We start from the raw sequence: 25,678 nt of genomic DNA on the forward strand, positions 1-25,678 counted from the left end.
TGTAGATTCTTGGCCCTTATTCTGGAAGAGTCCCTTAAAAAAACAAAGAAAAAAAAATTTTTTTTTTAAAGATTTTATTTATTTATTTGACAGACAGAGATCACAAGTAGGCAGAGAGGCAGGCAGAGAGAGAGGAGGAAGCAGGCTCCCCGCTGAGCAGAGAGCCCGATAAGGGACTTGATCCCAGGACCCTGAGATCATGACCGGAGCCGAAGGCAGTGGCCCAACCCACTGAGCCACCCAGGCGCCCCCAATTTTTTTTTTTTAATTTATTTGACAGAGAGAGAGAGAAAGAGAGGTAGCCAAAGAGTGAGCACAAGCAGGGGGAGCAACAAGCAGACTCCCCGCTGAGCAGGGATCTTGACCTGAGCAGAAGGCAGACACTTAATAGACTGAGCCACCCTTTTGCAGAGGGCACAGATCTAGGTGGACAGCTCTTTTCGCCGACGGGTTATGGTCAGTCTCCTGGCTTCCATTGTTCTGCTGAGAAGTTGGCTTCCTTCCAACCGTCCTTTTCAGGGGATCTGTGTTTTCTCCCCGGTGACTTTCAAGGTCTTCTCTCTCTCTTTGATGTTTTGCCATTTCAATGCAGTGTATCTAGGCATGGATTTGGTTTTAGTTTATCCTGCTTCCCATATGTTATGTGTCCTGGATCTGTGGGTTCACAGATCATTCAGTTTGCATCATTTCTGGGATCTCCTCAGTAGCGATCACCTCTGCTCCATCTTATCTTGATTCTCCTTCCAGAACTCCAATCAGGCATAACAGGCCTTGTTCTAGCTTTGATGCCTTTAACTTCTCTTTCGTTTTCCCCATATTCTTGCATTTCTTTGCTGTGCTCTGAATAAATTCCCTTTCAACGTGTCATCTCATCTTCTGTTTAACTTAGTGAATATGGTTGTCATTGCAGTGGTTACACTTTTTATTTTGATAATTTCCATGTCTTTGTTTTTTCAGATATGCCTGTCATTTTTGTGGCCCTTCTGTAGTAAACTTCTCTTTGTAAACTGCATCCTTGCCGGGGATAAGACAGGAAGAGGGGGGTCAAAGAATTTCCATTCACGATGGAAACTTAGAAATCCTCAGAACGAAATGACGGTATAATCACCACATTTTAAAACTTGTGCAATGCCTCATGTGGGATGTTTGGAAACTTTTCTACCTGAAACACCTGCCTCAGAAAAGAGAAAAAGGTGAGAATTACGTAGGTGAGACTCCCCTCCATAGCAGAACCGAAACCCCGAAGGAAATAGGAGGTAAATAGAGATAAGCGTGAAAACTAATGAACTCAAAGGGAATGAGGAAAGCTCAAAGCTGGTTCTTCTGGAAGCATGATCTATCCTTACTGTCTTACACCCACGATTTGGTTTTTACCTCATTAGGCTCCTGATATTGCTCCAGCAAAGGAAGTTCTAATAATTTCCTATAGATCAAACCTGAATGAACTCTTGGGAGTGCTCATCCACTTGGCCTTCTGCCTGGCCATGGTGTTTCTGCCTAGTCCCTAAAGTTCAGATCCAACTGCCTGCTCGGTGTCTCCACTCAGGTTTGTCTAACAGGCACTTAAAATTTGGTACGCCCATACCCGAGCCCCTGACATCCCCGCCCCAAGCCTCACTCCTCTTGCTATTTCCCTATATCGGAAAGGTCAGCTCTATTTTTTGTTCCTCAAACTGAAAATACTCCCTAAGTCCTCCTTGCTTCCCTCCTTGACCTTTTACGGCCATAATAATCTCTTCAACATACAAAGTCAGATGATCCGAGTCCCTGTTCAAATCCTCCCGTGGCCTCCCATCACCTTTAGAATGCAACCCAGACTCCTCACCTGGCCCCTGCTGGCCTCTCCACCCACACCATTCCCCTCATTCACAGGTGGCTCCTGCCACCTGGCCATCCGTCATGCTCCTACCCCAGGGCCTTTGTGCTTGCCGGTTCTCTCTGCAGGGAATATCCTTCCCCCTAGAGTTCCCAGGCTCACTCTGCTGCTTTATTCAGGTCTTTGCTCAAATGTCTCCACCTCAGAGAGGACTTCTTTAATGCTTTACTTGAAATGGAACACACAGGCCTCCCCTGTATCCACTCAGCTATGTGTCCCCCGCACCTTATTTTAATTTAGAACACTCACCATGGTCGACATGGAGATATGTTTATCCCTCCGTTGGCTGCTCTCTCTCACCCATCCCCACCCAGTGGAATGCCTACAAGCACTTGGGACTTGATCTGTGCTGCTCTCACCCCTGGACTCTCAAGCCTAGCACAGTGCCTAGGACACCATGGAGCTTAATAAATATTTGCTGAATGTGTGCATGGATGATTAAGAGTGAATAAATAGACGAGCTTGGGCTACGACAGAGATACAGAAGAGAGTGCAGGGTTGGGGGAGGATGGGTTGTTTTAACTCTCTAAGGCCACCTCCTGCAGAAAGCCTTCCTGACTCCCAGGTGAGGGGTCTTACCCTCGCTGCCCCCAGAGCGTCATGTCTTTTTATGGCATTTATTCTACCTTTGGATATGTTTTGAGGGGGCTCTTCTTGAGAACAGGGACTGACCTTGTTCCTCTCCGCACCCCTGGCGCCCAGCCGCGCTATAGGACAGAAGCTCGTTCAGTGCTTCCTGCGCCAGATGAAACCCACACTGGCTACACTATGTCTACTTGAACCTGGCTTTCATCTAATTGTTAGCCGAGGCACCTGCGCCAAAGCAAGCCAGATCTAAAATTTATTGACAAAAAGACTAGATGGGATAAAGCCCTTTCAAGGGTGAGTTCCCTGATTCAGATCATCTGAGAGCGAAGTAGAAATGGCAATATCGTGATAGGTCCTTGAGGCCAGGGACTAAATACAACAATCTTTGTAAATCTTCCAGTAACTCGGCATTAATGATGACACAGTGTGCTTTGTAAATAAGCAAATGTTGCACGAATGAATTTGACAAAAGCTTCTTGTCTCTCTCTCTCTCTCTCCTCTCTCATTTTTGTGTGTGTTTGCTTCCTATTTGCAAATTGTCTCCAATGACCAACTCCAGGACCCCTTCAAGTTAAATTTTTAAAAAATTCTAGTTCCTTTTTAAGTGGAGGCTGTTGGTTCTTTAGGCCCAAGGTGAGAGCTAAGGGAAGCTTCAGTCGCCCTGTGGCTAAAGGGGGCTGGGGAGGCTCTGCCCTTTGCAGCTTCTGCTCTCCTGATGTTGCTGGGAACCAGATCTCTTTTGGCCTCTTCTGGCTCCTGGAGGAATCACAGAGACACAAGACTCCCTATCTTACTTTACAGCCTACTGTGTTGGGCAGCAAGCACCTGCTGCGGGCTCTTGAGGGCGCTGGTGGCAGACCTCTCCAGACACTGTCCCTGGGGCCCCACAACACAGGGGAGCTGAGCTGATCCTGACCTGCACTTGGCTGCCGCCGGGGAGGAAGAAGGAAAGGACTAGAGTAAGGGAGGAGCAGCCTGTGCTATATAAATCACAGGTGTTTGCCAAGTGGAAAAATACCCAACCCTCAGAATGTTTCATTTTATGTTTCTTAGAAACATTTCATTAGAGGAGGAAAAAGAAACCATGCCCACAGAAGCCAGGTGTGACCTGCTTCCCTCCATCCTGCACGCCCAGGGCTACCTTTCCTGGGCACTTGGGCTGAAGGGTGCCAGGCCCTGAACCCCCAGGGCAAATGGCAGGCCTTTGTGTCACATGCTGCCCTTGTGAAGAGGGGCCAGTAAAAGTGGGAGGGGTGAGGCAGGGCAGGGCGAGTGAGAGGCTAGAAAAATGAGCAGCCGTGGCATGGGCATGGAGGGGCTTTGCGTGCCCTGCTGAAGTCTGGCCTGTGAGCACAGACAGCCTCCAAAATGCAAGGTCAGATGTGAGACTCTGGGGTGCCCCCGCCAGCTCCTGGATCCCAGAGGTCAACAAGGCAGAACCCTGGAAGGCCCTGCTCCTGCTTCCACCTGAGCCCGTGCTTTTCTTCCCCCTCCTCCTTGGGGTGCCCCAGGGCTTCCCCAGCGGGTGCGGGGTTGTGAAGGGAGTGGATGAGCCAGCATCCTGCGTGTTGTATTCTCTCCTGGACCTTCAGAGAGGACAGCCTGAGCTGCCCCTCCCCAGCCTGGGGTTGTAAGGAGAGACTTTGCCTTCATATCTGCCTCTTCTGTGCTCAGGGCAGCGCCCAACAGTGTCCCACAGATGCGTGGAGGACTGGGGGGGAGCCCGAAGGACAGGGAACCCAGGTGGGCAGCTGAATTTGATGCCCCCTCCAGCACAGCGGAGTGTCCCAGCTGTTTCTGCCCTATCAGCAAATGTCCTGCGGTCCAAGGCAGCCTTGAGTGTGGGCCTGATTCTTAGGGTTTCACACCTCCTGGATTTGGGTCTGATGATCTCCTGCTGGCTTCCAGTTCCCAAATGCTTTTAAAAGTGATTTTTCTTTCCTTTTTAAAATTCCACTCAGCATTTTATTTTATTTTATTTTTTTAAGATTTTTATTTATTTATTTGACAGAGAGAGATCTTAAGTAGGCAGAGAGGCAGGCAGAGAGAGAGGAGGAAGCAGGCTCCCTGCTGAGCAGAGAGCCCGATGTGGGACTCGATCCCAGGACCCTGAGATCATGACCTGAGCCGAAGGCAGCGGCTTAACCCACTGAGCCACCCAGGCGCCCCCCACTCAGCATTTTAAATGGTTGCGGGTGTGAGCGTTGATGGAAGCCTGTCGATGGAGTTGTTACCATAGATGATAAAATGAGGTGGTTTCCCTAACTTTCCATGTTCCCCCTTCTCTGTGAAACTATTTCTTAGGCTTTCTCTTGTCTCCTTTCTCCTTAAATCCCCACACCTTCTTCCCCATCCCCAGTCTGAGAGTGGCCTCCCGTCCTAGCTTACCGGGCGAACAGAAGCAGGAGGAGGACAGCCCCCACCGGCCCTCGCCTCCCATTCTCGCGCCCGCATTGCCCCGACACCCCTGCCGCGCTCCGCTCCCGGCGCAAGGACCAGCCTCCACCTTCTCCTGGGAGGGAGGCTGCGGCCTCCTCCTGCGCCCCTGACCGCACAGCCGTTGCCCACCTAGAGCCTGGCTGCATCAGAGTCTCCCTCTGTGGGGATGTTTCCGTGGGAACCCGAACAAGTCGTAGTATCTCCTTCTCAAAGAAAATCTGTCCCTGTCCTGTCCCTCTTGTGTCTGGCGACCTCCTGCTTTAAGGCTCCTCACTGCGGCAAAACTCCTTTAAAAAGCTGTTGACGCCGTGTCCTCCTCGGACCCCACCCCGAGCTGGATTTTGTCCCCCACCTACCCACCCACCCAAAGACGCAGTTTTGTCAAGGTCACCCATGATTTCCGTGGTCAGCTGCCGAGCCCCGTGGTCAGTTCTCAGCCCTGGTTTTCCTAGAGCCGCCCGGGGGGGGGGGGTGGCGTCTCACCGGCGGTGTTCCCTTGCTCTCAGGCTCTCCCGGGGCTTCCCAGGGACCCCAGCCCTGGAGATCTCAGTGAGCACACAGCCCCTGGTGAGCTCAGCGCGTCTACCGGGCGCAGGGTGCCCCGCGCACCGCAGGCCAAAGTTCCGCACTCCCCGCGCGGCCCCGCCCCCCGCCCCCCCCCCCCGCCCCAGGCTCGCGCTGCCCACCATTTACATTCCCCCTTTCCCCACGCGCTTCCGTGTCCAGCAGGAACTGCATGTGCACAGGAGCAGAGGCCTCAGTGCGCCCATCCCATTCAGTAAGGGGTAACCCCATTCTGCTGGGTGCTTGGGTCACATGAACCATCTTCTTCCATTCACCATCATCACCAACGAGTGAACAAATCATGTTGGCTTCACCTGCAGAAGACTTGACCAAATCACGGCCCTCCCTGTGGGTCTGAGTCACCATAGTTCCCCCCCACCATTATTTCAGTAGACTCTTAACTGCCCCCAACACTGGGTTCTCCAGACTGACCAAAACTATAAAGCCATCCTGTTTCCTTCGCTCAGTCATCCAGGGCTCCATCTGGCCTGGAGGAAAAGCCCAGCTCTTTGCAGCAGATCGCAGGTCTCATGTGATGGGCAGGAGGGTAACTGTGGGGTCAGCCCCATGCTCGCTGCCACAGACCGCCAGGCAGGCCCACCTCGGAGGTCTGGTGGCTGGAAAAGGCACTCTCGTCCTTGTCTTAAACATGACCTTGTCTGAAATACGACCTTCCCTTTCCCTAGAATGCCCTTCCCTGTTTGCTGCAGCCGGACTCCTACCTACCACATCCAACAAGCTTCTCCCTCTTCCAACTTCAGTCCAATGCATCCTCTCTGTGAGCGGGAACCAGGGTGGCTTTGGTTCCTCTGCACTTCCCTGCGGCCCTGTCTACTCCCAAGGGTGCAATCCCTGCCCTCAGACCTCCTCCTTGCTTAGGAAAATTCACTTCCCTTGCTCAAGGGCCTCCTTCGCAAACTACCCCCTGCCCCCGGAAATGCTCTCTTCCAAGCTCTGGTGTCAGCCAGTACACAGGTTTGCTAGAAAGCATGCTTTTTGCCTTTCTGGCGCACCTTCTTCTAGCCCAGCAGGTGCAGGATCTCCAGCGCCAGACATCGTTCTTGGCACATAGACGCTCAAACGTTTCAGGGAAAAATAATTCCAAAAGGAGTTAAGTGGAGTTGTATAAATACGAAACATGGTGAGCAATTATCATATGACTTACAGAAGATCATTACATATACTATTCTGCAATGTGTCCCATGGGATCTAAAGTCACTAGTAGGGTTCAAATTAGAATTTTTCTAGGTCTCTCTTCTGATCGGAGATATTTCCCATCTTTCAATAACTCGTACCTATTAGGTCAAAAGCCTTAAAAGAAGGGAGGGGTCATATTGGGCGGGAAATGTTAAAGGGTTTTTCAGGCGACATCTGTCTTCTGTTTGGCAAACATTCCGTGGTGAGCTTGGTGTCGGTGGGGCATGAGCTCCGGGGCTGGAAGGACTGTGTCGGAGCCACTGGAGGTCCCAGCGAGTCCTTAGTCTCACTTTGCCCCGCAGCCAGGAGCTGTGCCATTCTCTGTTAGCCAGCGTTAGGGTATACTGAAAAACATAAGCGAGAGGTTTCACCACAGCCCCAGCCTCCCAAGCTCCAGCCGGCTGAAGAGCAAATGAATATAAAGAAAAGAAATTGAGATGACCGCCCTCTAGTGGTGTGCATTTCTGGCTTTCTACCTCTGAACTGTTTCAAAACAACCTGCCCACGCTCTTTTAGTTTGGAGTCATCCAAAGTTTTGATGAATATTTTTGAAAGCTATTTCCGGGGGAGTCCTTTAACCACTTCCTAAATACATTCTTCTTTTTTTTTTTTTTTTTTTCCTCTCCTTGCAGATGGCTAAACCCAGGTTTTCAAAAGGGAGAGCCACTGCCAGGACCTTTGGTGGGGGGGGGTCCCCATGGGCCTAGCCTGGGCCATGGGCAGAGCAGTCTTGGGGTCTGAAAAGGACTGCAGGACAGGAAGGTTTTATGGGTTTTATGGGTCTCTGGGATATGGATGTCTTTTCTCAAGTTCAAGGCTAATCTTCCCACTTTTGGAAATCATACCCCCTGGCTTCTTCAGCTATCTTTGCCTAATCAGATAGCTCCTTTCCCCTTAGCTTCACTTCAGTTTAAATGTTAGTGACCTGAAGACACGATCTTGACCATCCTCCCCACTCCAAGCCTGTCCTAAGCTTAATTACACGCTCCTCCTACCACACAGAACACACAATGACTTCCTCTACTAGAGCATTTGTCATAATATTAAGCAGTCCAAGTCCCTCCCTAGATGAGGGTGATTTATTTTAGTCCCTTCCTAGATGAGGGTGATTGATTGACTGATTGATTTTTTAAAAAAAATTTATTTGTCAGAGAGAGGGAGAGCAAGTGAGCGAGCACAGGCAGAGGCAGAGGGAGAAGCAGGCTCCCCGCTGAGCAGAGAGCCCGATGCAGGACTCGATCCCAGGACGCTGGGATCATCACCTGAGGCGAAGGCAGCAGCTTAACCCACTGAGCCACCCAGGCGTCCCTGTTTATTTATTTTGATGTATATATCTTTGAAGCTTTTTAGAGCTCTGGAAACGGTGGGTAGAAGCTCGATAAATGTGTGTGGAATATATAACCATCCCAATTATCTTCTGCATCACAAATTTTCTAGTCCAGCTTTCTGCTCCTGCTCCCTTCCGGCTCTGTGCGGGCGGCAGTTGTACCAGAGGCAGGGGAAGCTGGGAGCCGACACTTGATTTGGTGTGCAGAAAACATGCCCTTAGGCATTGTTAGAGACAGAAGCCACCTCAGGGGCAAATGAATGGGAAAGGTGACCCTGCTAGCTTGAGGTCTGGGTTCTGGTTGGGACAAGAAACAAGTTGGCAGGCACATTGGCTAGAAATGTCCCAGGGAGATGGATCCAGGGAATCCAGACTATAGCTTGCCGCACATCCTGAGCGGGGAGGGGGGGGCACAAAAGCCGGGCAGAGCACACATTCAGGGGAGACCAGAGGGAGCCCTGGGCATTCATGGCTGAGTGACACAGGCAAAAAACACACATACAAGGGCCCAGGGTTAAAAGCTAGGGAAGACTTGTCAACTGCCTGAATGTTAAATGTGTTCCCCAACCCCCACACAGATCTGGTGGCAAAAGGTAGAAACTCTTGCCAGCTAAAGGTATTTGAGGACAACTTTTGTTATGCAAATTGTTGACCCCCCACCCCCCAAAGCTATGCTGACACAGAGATGACTCCAGGAAGCCAGATCTAAAAATACAAACAAGATATAGGAGCGCTGGATGGCTCAGTGGGTAAAGCATCTGCCTTCAGCTCAGGTTATGACCCCAGGCTCCTGGGATGGAGCCCTGGTCAGGCTCTCTGCTCAGCGGGGAGTCTGCTTCTCCTGCCTCTCCCTCTCCAATAAAAAAAAACATTAAAAAAATGTTTAAATAAAAAATATATATGAACAAGATTTAAAAATACAAAACTGAGCAGAAACATAAGTGGCCAGGAAAGATCATCTCCACACAATTAGTCCAAGGAAATCATTGAACAAATAAAAACAGCAGTAGCAACAAGCACCTCCTCCTCGGGTAGAGAACAGAGCAGAATCCAGAGCTGCTACAAAAATATATGACCTAAAATGTCCATTTTTTTCTTTCTTTCTTTCGTTCTAGGATTTTATTTATTTAGTCATTTGAGAGAGAGAGAGAGAGAGAGAGAGAGAGGACAGAGGTAGGAGAGAGGAGCAGAGCAGGAGGAACAAGCCAACTTCAGGCTGAGCGCAGAGCCTGATTCAGGGATCGATCCAATAACCCTGAGATCCGCACCTGAGCTGAAATCAAGGGTTGGGTGCTTAACTGACTGAGCCACCCAGGCACCCTTAAAATGTCAATTTTTCAATAAAAAAAATATAAGATATACAAACTTAAGAGTGAACTATTATGGGGGGGGGGGAAGAAGTCAATAAATACTACCTCTGCCCCTGACATCCCCTCCACTAATGCCAGCAGCACTCCCTCTCCCCTGCAGTCATGACAACCAAAAACACCTTTTTTTTTTTTTTAAGATTTTATTTATTTGTCAGAGAGAGAGAGAGGGAGCGAGAGTGAGCACAGGCAGACAGAATGGCAGGCAGAGACAGAGGGAGAAACAGGCTCCCTGCCAAGCAAGGAGCCCGATGTGGGACTCGATCCCAGGACGCTGGGACCATGACCTGAGCCGAAGGCAGTTGCTTAACCAACTAAACCATCCAGGCGTCCCCAAAAACACCTTCTAATATTGCCAAATGTCTCCTGGGGGAAGTAGGGCAAAAGCAGCCTGAGTGAGAACCACTGCCCTAAAGCAATACTAATCAACAGAGTGTGGTACTTACTGGCACAAGGAAAGACATAGATCAGTGGAACCAATATTAAGAATCCGGTAATAAAATCTTACCACACATTTATGATCCATTGATAGTTTACAAAGGTGTCAAAGCAATTTAATAGGGAAAGAGCAGTCTTTTCAATAAATAGTACTAGGATAATTACTCACATGCAACAGTGACTTTAGACCCTTACCATACATGAGAAATTAACTCCAAATGCATCCTTGACCTAAATGTCAGAGCTAAAATTATAAAACTTTTAAAAGAAAATGTTAAGTCTAAAGTTTCTGTAACCTTGGATTAGGCAACAAAAAGACAATCCTTAAAAGAAAATCTTGATAAACTGCCCATTATCATAATCAAAATATTTTGTATTTCAAAATACACCCTTAACAATGAAAGGACAAATCACGATGTTAAAGAAAATAAATACAGAATATATAAAGAGCTCTTACAACGCAATAAGATAAACAATCCTAGTTTTTAAGTGGGCAAAATATTTGAAAGGACGTTTTACAAAAGATAGATATTTACTCATTAGTCACTAGGGAAATACAAATTAAAACGACACTGAGAGACAACTTCACACTCACTCAAATGGCTATAAGGAATGAGAGAGAATAGCAAGTGTTGGTGGGGATCTGGAGAAGCTTGTGAGAAGCTGGTGAGAATGTAAAAACAGTATGGAGGACAATCTAGCAGTTCCTTAGAGTTATACATAACTTTACCCACCAGTTCCATTCCTAAGTGCATATCCAAGAGAAATGAAAAACTATGTCCACACAGACTTGTCTGCAAATATTCATAACAGCATTATTCACAATAGCCAAAGAAGGGAGACAATCCATGTGTTCATTCGTTGGTGAGTGGAGACACAGTGATATATCCATACAATGAAGTTATTTCCAGCAATCAAAAGGAACACTGATAAAGTATAAATCAATCAATCAATCAAGCAAGCAAGCAAGCAGGCTTGAAAACTTTGTTACGCTAGGTTAAAGAATCCAAGTGCAAAAGACCACACATGAATGATGCCATACATATGAAATAGCCAGGAAAGGCAAATCTATAAAGACAAACATAGATCACCGGGTGTCAGAAGCCAGGATGGGAATGAAGGCTGCCTGTAAGTGGGCACGCTGGGTCTTTATGGACTGAGAGTGTTGTATACCCCTGTTACTTCCCACTTGCGGTGGGAAAGCCTGATGTAAATTGCACCTCAAGAACGCTGGTATTTTTTTTAAAAAGAAGCAAATATCAAAAAATGAATTCTTATACTCTTACCCCACAAAGATAATGGCCACATTCAGTGTACATTTTTTGCTGGGTTTTAGAAAAAAAAATTGTTTCTATATTTTTTAAACTGCTTGGTTAAAATAAATAAACTGCTTTGTTCATCTATATTATGAACATATTTGGTTGTCATTAAATTTTTTATGACAAAACTGCACAAGTCTTATTTCATAGAATCCCGAATGGTAAAACTGGAAAACCATCTTAAAGATTATCTAATGCCTTCATATTACCCCTTTTGGTTTTAATTTCCTTATGTATAAAATAAGAAGGTAGAACTAGATGGTTTTCTTGGGTCTCTTCTGCCCTAACTGCCCTTCCCCCACCCCTTTTTTTCTTTTTTTTAAGTAGGCTCCACACCCTGAGTGGAGTACAATGCTACAACATGAGGCTTGAACTCATGACCCTGAGATCAAGACCTGAGCTGAGATCAAGAATCAGACACTTGGGGTGCCTGAGTAGCTCAGTTAAGCATCTGCCTTCAGCTCAGGTCATGATCCCAGAGTCCTGGGATCGAGCCCTGCATCAGGCTCCCTGATCAGTGGGAAGCCTGCTTCTCCTTCTCCCACTCTCTCTGCTCTTGCTGTGTCTCTGTCAAATAAATAAGTAATATCGTTAAAAAAAAAAAAAAAAAAAAAAGATCAGACTCTTAATCAACAGAGCCACCCAGGCAACCATGCCAGACCAGGTACGTGGATTTTTCTCAAGTGAAAATTCTCCTGAAAATCCTATACTATACTCTTTTTACCAACAAGAAAATTGTGATTTTCTGGGTATTAAGAAATTGACATTTTTGGAGGGGGAAGGGAGAACAGGTTTAATGGTTACAGAGATGTGTTGGAAGTGATGAGGAAGTTTTGGAAATAGTGATGTTCACACAACATCGTTAATGTAACTATTAAGGCCATGGCACTGTACCCTTAACACTGGTTAAAATAGCACATTTTATATTTTATCACAAAATTTTAAAAAATTGTGTTAGGTCGGCCAATAAGATGCTCTCATCTTACACATTATGCCAATTCCATCTCAGTAAAGCTTTTTAAAAAAAACATATGGGTTCCATGCTTTTTAAAAAACAGCTTTACTAGGGCACCTGGGTGGCTCAGTCACTGAGCGTCTGCCTTCGGCTCAGGTCATGATCCAAGGGTCCTGGGATCGAGCCCCACATCGGGCTCCCTTCTCAGCAGGAAGCCTACTTCTCCCTCTCCCTCTGCTGCTTCCCCTGCTTGTGTTCCCTCTCTCACTGTCTCTGTCAAATGAATAAATAAAATCTGAAAGAAAGAAAAAACAGCTTTACTGAGATAGAAATGGCGTAAGTGGGTACAAACTTAAGCTGCCTATGATTTGATATGCAGTATGTATTGTGCAATGACCAGCACAATAAACTTAGTTAACATACCCACCATCTTACATACTTTTTGTGTGATGAGAACATTAAAATCTACTTTCTCAGCAAGTTTCAAGTATGTAATACAGACCTGTCAACTGTAATCACCATCCGTACGTTACATCCCCAGAACTTCCCTTAGACGTGTGACCTGTGGCCAGTATTTTCATTTCCCCCACCCTTACCCCCAGTAATCACTCATCTATGATGTTTCTATGACAAACCCATTCTCTTAACATGAATGTTACCTGCATGTTGACAGTCTTTTCTAACCTAATAAAATGGTGATAGAAATTTCAGGTATCTGGCAGAGGCCCAGATTTGATCAGTCCCAGTTACCCAGAGACCTTCTCTTCTTTTACCTGGTCCTGTTTTAAGTTGCTCTTGAAGAGGTAAGTCTGCAATGAATTTTGATGTGGCCACAATGTATATTCCCTTGTTTGAAATTTTGATCGAGCTGAAATCCACTGTGCTGGAAAGAACGAGACCCTGGTTGTAAACTAGTTGTTTCAGGTTTTACTGCTACTTTCTTTGATGCCACATGGGCTCAGGGTTTTAGATATCCTGTGTCTTTCCAGTGTCAAGAGATTAAACCGCTAAAGTCTAGCAGATCCTATTCCTCAAGCCCCCTCAAAGCCTGTCTTTGCTCAAGAATCAGGTCAAATTTTAATGTCACGGACTGAGATCCAGTGATTAAGGGAGCATTTAAACTTGATGACCTCAGAGGGTGGACTGGATCTTAGCGGTACCAGGCACGGTAACCCTGGAAGACTGTCAGTTCTCAAAACCAGATGGAATAAAAACTACCCCTTACAGGGGCACCTGGGTGGTTCAGTCTCCAGCTCTCAGCTGGGGCTCAGGTCATGATCTCAGGATGCTGGGACTGAGCCCTGCGTTGGGCCAGCTCCCAAACGGGGAGTCTGCTTGAGATTCTCTATTTCTCTCTTTCCTTCAGCCCCTCCCCTCCACATGCACTCTCTCTCCAAAACAAGTAAATCTTTTTTAAAAAAATCAATAAACCAATAAATGTTAACGATTAGCTGAACCAAAAGAAATGCTCTCTGAAGCTAGGAGACTGGAGACTGCCAGTTACTATAAAAGCCAAAGTTGTCATGCAAGTAGGAAGACTGAACTCGGTTGACATCAGTGGGTACGAAGGAAGAGTAAACAGACTTTCACTTAAGGAACATCTTTATTTGATCTTTAATATACAATATTACCTTTAATTTATAAAAATTACATATGGAGGACATGACTGGAAATCAGTTCAAGAGCGGCCAGTGGGTACCGATCTAGGGGGTTATACTCACCCCGCTTACTAATTAAGGGAAAAATTTTATCAGTGAATTTGAGACCCGTGAGATTGAGGAATGGCATTTCAATTTCCAAATCCAGGAATTAAAATGGGGGATACCTTATTTAATTAATCCAAAAAAACTAATTTGTTTTCTAAGAAATAATTTTTCCCAAGAGTGAGCTGACCTTCTCTCCATGGAGTGTCCCGGAAAGCAATTTGCCGTAGAATTCTGTAGAATTCGGTAGCAGCAAGACATTTGCGATAAAAACCCTGTGCATGTTAACATGCATAGATGTGGGTTTCTGTGTGTGTGTGTTTGTGTGCTCTCACACTCACACCCACGGAACTGAAGCACTCTGCACAGGCTGGACCTAGAAAGGCAGTTCATCTACAGGCTTCCTCTCCTCTAGAATTTCCAAAGAGTGAAATGCCTATTTGATAAACCCACTAGTGAAACTTCTCTCTGTCATGATGGCTGGTGCACTGCAACGTATATACTAGTACTATGGTGTCGTGTAACTTGGGAGTAATTTCATGAGTGCTGCAGGGCTCAAGCAAAGTTTAAAAGAGATGAGCTGCTCAGTCATGGAAATAGACTGACGCTGAGGGATGCTTTCTTTCATTTAGATATGAGGCATACTGACATTCTGAAATAATGCAATGAACTTGTTAAGGATCTGAGGCAAGTTATCCAGTAAGAGAAAAGGGAACTCTCCTTCTGGATTTCTCTCTCCTCTGCACTCAGATTTAGGCCGTTCTAGAGGGAATAGGCAGCACCATTCTGCAGTCTGAAAAAGGAAGAGTGGCTTGGCAAATGGCGAATGAGGCGCATAACCCATTTTCTGTTGCTTCAAATTTTTCAAGAGATTGGCTTTTGCAGCACAAAGGTCAGAGATTTTATCATATTCCCCTTGGAGGGACCTGAGAGTCCTCAAGGGGTGGGGGGAGCTCTTGCATCTCCAACAAGCCGGAGTCCTGGTCCAAAGGTTAACGAGCAGGCCCAACTTGGAGAAACTACAATATTTTGACACCACAGAGACCCTCCTTATCACATGGGGTGTCTGGAACCATAGCATTAAATGACAAGGCAAGGAAACTGGCTGACAGCACACCCCCCGAACACCATCAGCAGCAGCAACAACAACAAATGCTTCTTTCATGATGGTCCTATCAGATTGAAACCTGAACAGATGCCACAAGAGTAGATCTACTTTCAAGACAACAAAATACAGAGCTTTAGGTTACACAAACCCATCATACATACACACAGTCTTTTTGCTTTGAAAATGAATTATGTAACTCAAACAGAGAAAAGATACATAAGGATCTTACAGAAATTATACTTGGGATCAAAGGTTAACAACTATGACCCATGGGCCAAATCCAGCTATGTTTTTATAAAGTTTTATTGAAGCACAGCTACACCCCTTCATTTACGTATCATCTATACCAGCTTTCATGTTCCAATAGCAGAACTGAGTAGTAGAGCTAGGCCACTGTATGGTGCACAAAGTCTAAAGTCTTTATTATCTGGCCCTTTACAGAAAAGCTCGCTGACCCTTTACAGATCAAAGAATGTTTCCATCATGATCTGAATGAGCTGAAGTAACAAGATCATCCTCACCTGGGTTCTTGAACCAGAAAAGTACATTAAAATATTTCCACATCATATTTGGCTACTCAACCATTCTGCTTAGAATCTGTGTAGCCAAAACTAGTTAACAACTGTGTTTGTTAGTGTTTGTTAACAAACACAGACAATATTAAAAATCTGTGTATAATTGTATTTATGCATAATATCTATGTAAAGAATGGAAAAGATATGAGCTAGAGAATTTGAAGGAAAGGAGACCTAATGAAAAAGAAAAACTCAAAATACGATTACTAGAAACTTGTTATTTGGAACTTAGACGTATTTTAGTATATTTTTCTTTATATTAAACAGCACGGGACCATGACCAGGGCCCTCAGGAGAGCAAGAACAATTTACAACTGCAGATTTTACCCATGACTTATGTGACAAAATTTTTTGAATAGAAAATAACCAGCATTTCTAGAAAACATTAATTTTTGATTATATAATTAAAGAGATATAGCAAAATAAGAATGTTTTTATTTCTAAAGTAAATATTTTAGTCAACGTTGCATCAGAAGTATTTCTTTGACATTTTCCAAGAGATTTTAGTTATTAACCACAATTACAGTTGTTAGTATTATATAGTGACACATTGCTTAAAATATATTATAAACCATTTTTTCCTCTTTAATTTAAATGAAATATAAAATTAAGGATTTTGTGACATAATTCATACTGGAAAACATTTAAAATGGTATGAATTACTCTTACACAGAAAATGCCAGCAGAATCACAAAACGTTCTAATGCCTGAGAGTGCCTGGCGCGATGCTCGGCACCTGCCGAGGGACTCCACGTTTGTTCACTCATTCTCTCATTCACTCGTGCATTCATTCACAGAAATTCAGGCTGAAGGGAAAACTGCGTAGCGAGGATGGCAAGCACAGTCTTATGAACAAATCGGTAGCTCGGACAAAGACTTTGGCAAAGGAGAGTGGAGATGAGAAGCTGATGGTCACAGTTCCAAACTGCTTGGTTAAGATCTACCAAGGGCAGCCCAGGGGTGCCTTAGCTGACATCACAAAGAAATGAGGGCCAACATTTCCACAAGAGGAACACATTCCTCCAATACCCAGGCTTCACTCTTACATACAAATAACTGCTCAAAGACAGGCGTTAAGTGGGTGTCAGACAAAACAGTACATACATGCAACCCACCAGAAAACAAGAACCCTCTGACGGGGGTCTTTTTTTCTGCAGAGATGACTTTTTGTTAGGGCTGCATTTGCTTGGCTTAAACAACTTTAGACTGGTTTTAACAAAAAAGTATGACTCTAAAACTGTAAAAGAGAAATGCAGGAAGTAGAGGGGGTGTTCAACACCTCTGTTTTTCTTTTCTTTTATGTACCAACTGATCTATGTACTTAGCACATTTGTGCCAAAGGCACAAAGTGAGATGTCAGCTCTCTGAAGAGGCACCTGGAAAGGAGCATCTGTAGGCTCTTTGTGAAGGTCTTATACATGTAACGAGTATTTTAACCTGAGTAATAGGTCTACAAAATGCAAAGGACAGTACGTAAGGGACTGTAGAAAGTAAATATACTCTTGGAAACTAAGTGGAATATGGGATAAGGGTTGATCCTGCAGGAAATAATTTTTTAAATCTGTTAAACAAAACAAAACATGACACTGGCAAGTCATTTGTAGCTGACTTTAATTGCCTTTGGTATTCAGAGAAAGAAACAATGGAAACATTGTGAGAAGAGCTAGTCTTCTCTCATCACAGGGAAGGGAGCTGGCGGTGGCGAACACCCATCCCCTGCTCCTCTCAGATTTTTCATTTGGGCGAGGACTGGCCATGCTCTGGCACCTCTCCGCCCCCCTTAAGCCTCAGTCAGCCCAGACCTAGAAACCCAGCACTGGCAGGGAGGCGGCTCTGTCTTCTCCTTCCTTGAGAGGCTCCCGGGAGCCCAAGGAGGCCCCTTTACTCTGCACACTTCTGAACAAAGTGTGGGTGGGTTCCCTGCCAGGCGCCCAGTGGCTGTTTGCTACCTCAAGTTGTTCACACTTTTTAGGGACTCGTAAGTGGACTTGTGCTATTTTTAGGAGGAAGGCCAACACATTTTGAGAAAAAAATACTCTCCCTTTCTCAAGTTAGTCATCTACCCTTCTCATTTAAAAATTTCAATCTTTCAAATAGTAAAAGATATAATTTAAAAATGTGTGCTAAAATTTAACTCTCTTAAAAACGTAAATAATGCACCGACTCCACATCCTTATTTTATAGATATACTGAGAAAAAGGGGCATTTACCACTTACGGGTCATCTCCTAAATCGTGAGGATTGTTTGACTCTTGGTGGCATAAGATGATCACCCCTAGAAAATAATTATACTAATTTATTAAATCTTTTCTCCAATTTAAATCTACTACATGCTAAAAGGTTACACAGAAAAGCTATCAAAATAAGAAAATATGCCTTCAGAATTCCAAGGTGGGCTTCTTCCCTAAACACTGTTTCATGAAATCTCCAAATTCAGAGTAAATATTAGACTAGTTACACTGCTCCCAAATTTTATTGTCAATGGAAGCTGTTTGTATTAAATGTAAAGAAGAAAACATGTCTTGCACTGTGACATAAACTCAAGGGACAGAAAATTTATAAGCATACTTATCTTACAATACAATTCTTGAAAAAATTTAAGTTCTTCCCCCCCCAAATATAAAGAAATAGTAATTTCTTTAAAAATAAGTATCACTGCAAAATCTATTGATGGTAAGAGAAACTCCCTTAGATATATCCCGAATTTAGTTAATATGATTAATTATACCACATTTTTTTCTGTTAAAAATTACTTTGAAGCTCTTCTTTGGATTTCTATAAATACCCTTACAGAAAATAAAAGCTGAATTTTATTTTTTACATAAAGTATTTGTGAAAAGCTCACTCATCTGATGAGATAATAAATAAAGGATGCCCTGTTCCCGTTCCAGATAGAGCATTTAAGCAAGTTTCATTGTATTTTGTTTTTTGATTTAATAGGTTGTAAAAGAAATTTGGGTAAATTCAGAGCTGCGTAATAGCATGGTGAATTTTGCCAAGCCACGTAAAGTTGTTAAGTTGAGGGATTTTACTAAATTTATAACAAGGTTAAAGTGGATCAAGTTCACTTGGTAGATTTGCTGGTTTGGAAAAAAAAAAAAAAAAAAGTCTCCTCCCAACAAAACCAAGGCTTTCTCTTAGAACAGGTTTCAAGGTGACAAACTGTAGCGATTCCCCCACTTTTGGTCATGCTACCAACACTAGACTGATCAACATGCACAAAATCCCAAACCCAGGCTCATAAGTAGTGGTTATGATAAATACCAGTTTCAATGATTCCATATGGAGACAAAGACTTGAAGAGTATTCTTTGTGAGATCGTGCTCCCAGAGAAAATGAAATTTAACCAAAAAATTTCAATGGGATACACTGGGATCTGAAATGGTTGCCAGTCTGGTCGTCCAATGGGGAACTTGAAAATTGAAACAGGGACAGGTACTCGGGTTTCTTTTTCCAGTCTTCATTGCTCTTGATGCAGTTCCACCGTTCTCAGTCTGTTCTAGTTCCTTCCATTATTAAAAATGGAGAAAAGGGGGAGAACCGGTAAGTAAATATTTGATTTGAAAGCTGCTCCGCTTTGGAAGGAACACATATAGAATTGGTTCCCAAGGCCATTTCTCACTCCCACAAGGTGCTCCACATTCTTGGCTTATTCTTAGGCAGTCCAGACTCCAGACTCCGGAACTCTAAAAACAATATAGTAGTAACAGGCAAAATTTCCCTTGTGACCATCTCTTTACGAATCCAAGCACACCAGGTCTTTGTCTTATACATACCAGAATATGTTTTGGTCAGGTATAAAATGGAATCATTTCAAAGTTGAGATATCTACAAGTTGAAAAGTCCTGTGGGGCACAGTCATGTTTCACCCTGCCATGGTGACTGACGAGGTCCAGGTTTCCCAAAGCCCCCTCTCCAGACTAATTTCTGTAGTGGTCCATGTAAACAAAATACAGGTGAGAATGGTCTTTCTGGAGCTGCTTTCATCGAACAGCAGGATTTCCTGAAAGTGTGGTGTTGGCTAAATGTAATACAGGCAGAGGATGAGCCTCTGTATTGAATACCCAGTGGTCTAAAGGTAAAAGGTCGTCACTGGAGAACAGCAGATACAAGTATCTGAAAATAAGAGAGAGAAATGAGCTTCAATTAGAGTTCAACAAGATCAAGTGAGCTAGTTACAGCAGCAGAGGAAACCAAAAGCCTATTCTGAAGAGCTCTGAAGAAAAACACATCACAGAATAAAACTCACTCACACGATCTAAAACATAGTAACAACATGTTCTAGAATAGTGCTGTGCATATGAAAATCCAGTAAGATGCACCAGTGGACTGCCGACGTGAGACAGTTAACAAAGTCCAGACACCTGTCGGAAGCACATCAGACAACAAAGCTGTAAGTTGGCTCCATCGTGAACGAACAAACCACTTTGTGATTTTTCACAGGCATTCTTTTAAAAGTCACACATAAGATCAATCATCTACTTTGGCAGCTCACAGAGCTCATAGTGCAAGTAGAAGGTGATTAATTCACATTTATTAACAGACAGTGAAGGAAATAACTAGCATATTATCTGGACCTAGCAGGGATTTTTATATACAGATACTTTAGGAGTTTTTGTATTTTTTCCAGTAGGTAATACAAACTGTTTAATGAAGGTTTCAGAAACACTATGGATTATAAGAATTTCGTGCTTGCTCTCCATAGGTAATAGCATTGTGTACACGAAGGCAAGGATTCCCAACCTCCCCATGGGCACTGCAAGCCACGGTGATAGAGCTGACACAAACAATAATTGTTACCTATAATGCTGGGCATATTCCAATCTAAATTCTATTAAAGGGGTCTTTAAGGTGAGCTTAAAAAAATCAACTCCAGAGAGTAAGGAAATCTGGGTTCTAACTCTTCATTAGGATTTGGTGAAGAACTCCTTTACAATGATTTTGCTGAAATTCCTTTATCTTAAAAATCGCACATTAATATCTTTTCTGATTACCATTACAGTTCCTAGATGACCGAGTAAAAAGAGACAGCCCTGAGGCAACATTGTAACTGGTAAAGCTGGAATGGAGAGTAACAGGGCTTCCAACCTCCCTGACCCTAGACCTTGAGACCTGCTTGACTCGAATTCATTCACCCCGTCATGGGCAGAGAAGCTGAAACTGAAAAAAAAACAAACTTGGCTGGAGGTAGCAAGAGACTGCTGGGTCTGCTGGGTCTACTGTAGAGAGGCCGGAAGCACAAGCTCTTGGAGTTCTGGGCACAAACATATCCGGAAGCGCTATGTTCTGTGCAATCCCATGTATCTTGGTTAAATATGGGCTGATGGGTCAGGCTTGCTCTACTTTCATCAATTCTTGAAAGAGAAGAGAGAAAATTCAAAAGTCTCCCACAAAATGATTCCTTTCCATGGGGGATGCTATGGAAGTACCGGATGTAAACACAACCATTATAAAAATCAAGAAAATAATGAATGTGCAGGCTTTAGACAACAAAAAGGGACATTATTTTTAGTTTTTTAAGGAATATTAGTTTTAAGCCATTATTTTAAAAAAAGATCCTAATTAAGGGTGCCTGGGTGGCTCAGTCAGTTGATCCTCAAACTCTTTGTTTTTGCCTTGGATCATGATCTCGTCCGGGTCAAGGGACTGGGTCCCACGTTGGGCTCTGAGCTCCCAGTCTGCTTGTCCTTCTCCCTCTGCTCCTCTCCACATCTTTCTCTCCCTAAAATAATAATAAAAGGAACCTGACTGAATACTACTGTAGTGGGTGGAACAGTGTGCCCGCCTCGCCCATTCACATCCATCTGGAGCCTCAGAATGTGACCTGATTTAGAGACAGGATGTTGAGGATGTCATCAATTATGGATCTTGAGATGAAATCATCCTGGATTTAGGGCTTCCCCGAAATCCAGTAACTTGAAATTTGCAGAAGAAAGGAGAGGGAAATGTGGACCCAAAGGCACACAGGGAGGAAGGTCATGAGCAGCCAGAGACAGGGATGAAAGCTATGCTGCCACAAGAGGGAATGATCTTCAGACCTCAAGTCTCCAGAATCAGGAGACGAAATTGCTGTTAGCCATCAAGTTTCTGGTAATTTGTTAAGGCAACCCTAGGAACTAACACAACTTCCACCCCGACCTCCAGGATACCTCTAGACCTTAAGCACTGCTGCTTGGTCCAAGGGGCCTGGAGCAAGACTAGAGAGCAGGGGTTAGACATACGGGGACACACACATACCATACATTCCCACAGACACACACACACCATGCACACTCTCTCTTTCTCACACATAAACTCCCACAGAAACACACAGACCCCCCCCCCACACACACACTCCCATAGACACAAAGACCACACACTCTCACAAACACATACACACACACTCCCAGACACACAAAGACCACACACACACTCTCTCTCTCTCTCTCTCTCACACACACACACACACACACCACACATTCCCAGACACACGCACACCACACCCTCACATACACATATCCAGACACACAAGACCACATACTCATACACACTCCCATAACCAGAGACCACACACTCCCGTAGACACACACATACCACAACACACACTCATACACACTGTCACAGATTCCCACAGATACACACACACTCACATAAACACATACCACATACATATTCTTACAAATTTATAACAAAATCAATGTTTGAAATTAAAGTAATATAGTTAAATAACTCTTTTTAATTTTGGATTACACATTCAGAAAAAGCTGTAGAGGACATGGTATACTATTAGTGATTTAAGACTTTTAACCTGGATTTTAAAAGTAGAACTGGAGAAGTGTGATCTGTGCTGTGAAAGTTGAGAAAAGTCTATAGTCTAAATTAGCTACCGCACTACTCATTTTATGTAAGTTATTTTTCAAACAATCTAAGGGTTAGTTTTTTTTTTTTATGAGTTACATATACATGTAAATGCAAACCTTTTTAGAGTTGTAACATCTTTCCGTGATACACGGAACATTGCCATTGGTAGTTGTGAAGAAGAATAAATGAGTCACCAAGGCTTGAATTTTCTTAAAACTAAGGTTTTAATAGATGACAAGGGTGCTGACAAAAGCCTATAGGCATATGAAAAGATGCTATTAAGGACCTCAGTCCGAACAGACATGTAGCTTACTTTTTAGAGCTATTTAAAAATGTTGTTCATTTATGTCTCTCTTAGCTGTCTCTCATCTAAAGTCAAGGTATTTCAAGGTGGTGATGCCAGGAGTCATCTCAACACAAGTGTTGGTAGTAACTGAACAGGCAAGTTTTCAGCAAGAGAAGTCAACCAAATCCGAGGAGAAAAATTTAAGTGCCAACACAGAAATGGTAAAGCTGAAAGAACCAACTGCCAAGTTAACATGTACTTACGTACTTAGGCCTCTATGCTGACTTATCAAACAAGCCTTGGTGACTCATTTATTCTTCTTCACAACTATAATGGCAATGTTCCGTGTATCACGGAAAGATGTTACAACTCTAAAAAGGTTTGCATTTATATGTATATGTAACTCATAAATAAAAAATAACCCTTAGATTGTTTGAAAAATAACTTACTTAAAACTTCCATTTCATTTATACTTCTAATGTTTAAACAATGTCTTTGGAACAGACTGCTAAGCAATCAAATTAAATTGAAACATACTCAGTGGAAATTAAATTCTAAAAGATGACACATTGGGACACATGGTAGCTGAGGTGGTTACACTTCCAGCTCTTGGTTTTGGCTCAGGTCATGATCTCATGGCTTGTATGATGGAACCTGCACTGGCTCCCTGGGCTCCCCACTCAGCGAGGAGTCTGCTTGAAGATTGTCTCCCTCTTCCCTCTCCCCGCCAAATAAATAAATCTTAAAAAAAAAAATTTGCATTAAAACATACAATTTTTTAATCTAGCCAAAAGGACCTGCCCCTCTCTGTTTTTCCCCACATCTCCTCTCAAATCTTAAAGTGTTTTTTGTTTTGTTTTGTTTTGTTTAGGGGAAGAGGTGGGGAAAGAAGAAATCTTAAAACTAATGTGGGTATATTACAAATCCAAAGCAAAATATACATGCATTTTTTTTTTTTTTTTTTTTTTTTTTTTGGTAAAGCAAAGCTTTATTTCGTGCCAAGCTTCGAGAACCAAACCGACCGCTGGGGCCACCTCTTACAGAGAAGGCGACCCCGCATTTTTTTTTTTTTTTAAAGATAAACTGAAGAAAGCAGATATTTCTGATTACTGCAATGCTTTAGGCTTTGTCTTGCGATATAAGGGAGCTGGGAGGGATTCATTTTCCTCTGCCCTTAGGGGCTGAATAAGTTAGGATGATTTTGCTTGCAGGATACAAGATACCTAAACTACCTGAACAGTGGGTGTTAGCTTCTACAACAAAAGCCCAGAGGTAGATGCTAACAAAAGCTGGTTCATTTAGCAGTAAAACCCTATCAGAGCTCTGGGTTTTATAAAAGTTAATAAAATACTAAATTTTTCCTGGTGCCAAAACACCTTATCCTTCCTTCCCTCCTCTTAGCTCACTGCCTTGAGAAAACTAACTATCCCTCTGAAATGTACATAAATCTTTTTAAAAGCTGAATAAACTTCTTGCCAGCTGTACAATTTAGTTTCCCCTAGTGGCCTGCTTTTGCAATGTAATCATCAAGGAAGATGAACCCCAGTGTCCCCATCACTGTGGGACTCTAGCTCAGGTGGCTTTCTCTCTAAAGCTCTAACTAACCCTTATCAGAGACAGCAGTATCAGTTGTCCTTTGAATAAAGACAATTGATTAGCACAGATAGTCACCCCAATCACCCCAACGTGAATTTGGAATGAACTATGTATAGCAAATGGTGCTGTGCAGGAACTATTCTTACCTATGGACAAGTTACAATTTATCTTCGGAACACGTATGTAAGGAATTGTATCTGCCTGGTTATATGGAAAGGTGAAATTTCTGTCTTTGCAATCTGCCTGTGATGCAAATTGCCGCCTGGTTTCATGCTTTTCCAATGATAAAAATGTTTTCTAAAATGTTTTCTTTCTCTGATATATTCGTGGAGAGGATTTTCTGGGTTGGCAGAAGATCTGGTTTCCAATACCTCCCCTCCCCCGCTCTGTCATCAGGATCTTCAAGATTTTCTTGACTTTCTTCTCAAAATTAGAAGATGCTCCATACCTTACATCTCCACTCAAGTCCAAAGCAAAAAGTAAAGGGAGATCTCTCTGCAGGTGTGGGTCTATTCTGATAGTCTAATACATGTGTAGTAAGTAGTATTTCATTGTAGTTGCAATTTGTTCTAATCATGCTTGGCATTTTTTTCATGAGCTTACCTGCCATCCTTATATATTCTTATATATATATATATAAAAGAAGTATCTTTTGCCAGGTTTTAAATTGGGTTGCATATTGTCTTACTATTTAGATTTTAGAATTTGTCATATCACCCAGAATTATATAGTCTGCAAAAATTTTATCCTAGTCTGTGCCTTATCTTTTCATCCCTTCATCTTCTTTCATTCTTCTTCAAATGTCTTTCAGAGAGATTTTTTTTAAAATTTTAGACCAACTGATCAACTTGTTCTTTTATGTATCATGCTTTGGTGTATATCTAAAAAAAGTCTTTGCTTAGCCCAAGGTCCCAAAGATCTTCTTCTCTGTTCTCTATTACAAGCTTTATTTTTAGGGTTTTTTTTGTCTTGTTTTAAGATTTTATTATTTACTTAACAGAGAGAGACACAACGAGAGAGGGAACACAAGCAGGGGCAATGGGAGAGGCAGAACAGGCTCCTTACTAAGCAGGGAGCTTGATGTGGGGCTCTATCCCAGGACCCTGGGATCATGACCTGAGCCGAAGGCAGATGCTTAATGAGTGAGCCACCCAGGTGCCCCTGTACTTTTAGGTTTTAAACTTAGGTCTATGATACATTTTGAATTGATTTTTTGTATATGCATATAGAAATTCAATTATTCTATCAAAAAGCCTATCTTTTTTCATTGCAATGCCTCTGTACCTTTGTCAAAAATCAGGTGTCCAAATATATACAAGGTTTTTCCTCTCTGAACTCTCTATTCTATTCCATCAATTTATTTGCCTAGCATTACACCAATATCACAATGTAATGATTATCAAAGCTTTGTAGTAAGTCTTGAAATCAGGCAGTGTTACGCTTTAAACTTTATTCTTTTTCAAACTTGTTTTGGTTTTTCTAGGTTCTTCACATTTCCAC

The 25,678-nt window shown here is 43.3% G+C and overlaps 1 protein-coding gene across 2 annotated transcripts in view; it reads right to left on the minus strand.

Annotated features, from left to right (window-relative positions):
* Window positions 1-13,654: 13,654 nt before the first annotated feature.
* MAN1A2 (mannosidase alpha class 1A member 2) overlaps window positions 13,655-25,678 on the minus strand; it is a gene marked incomplete at its 5' end in the record, with an annotated part of 195,812 nt that continues 183,788 nt past the window's right edge. For both annotated transcript variants that reach the window (XM_082688026.1, XM_082688025.1), the window contains one exon: window positions 13,655-19,572. In XM_082688026.1, the coding sequence (XP_082544152.1) occupies window positions 19,440-19,572 (133 nt within the window). In that variant the 3' untranslated portion in view covers window positions 13,655-19,439. The remainder of the gene's footprint in view (window positions 19,573-25,678) is intronic.

Source organism: Mustela nivalis (genome assembly GCF_964662115.1).
Source record: "Mustela nivalis genome assembly, chromosome: 10".
Classification (NCBI taxonomy): Eukaryota; Metazoa; Chordata; class Mammalia; order Carnivora; family Mustelidae; genus Mustela; species Mustela nivalis.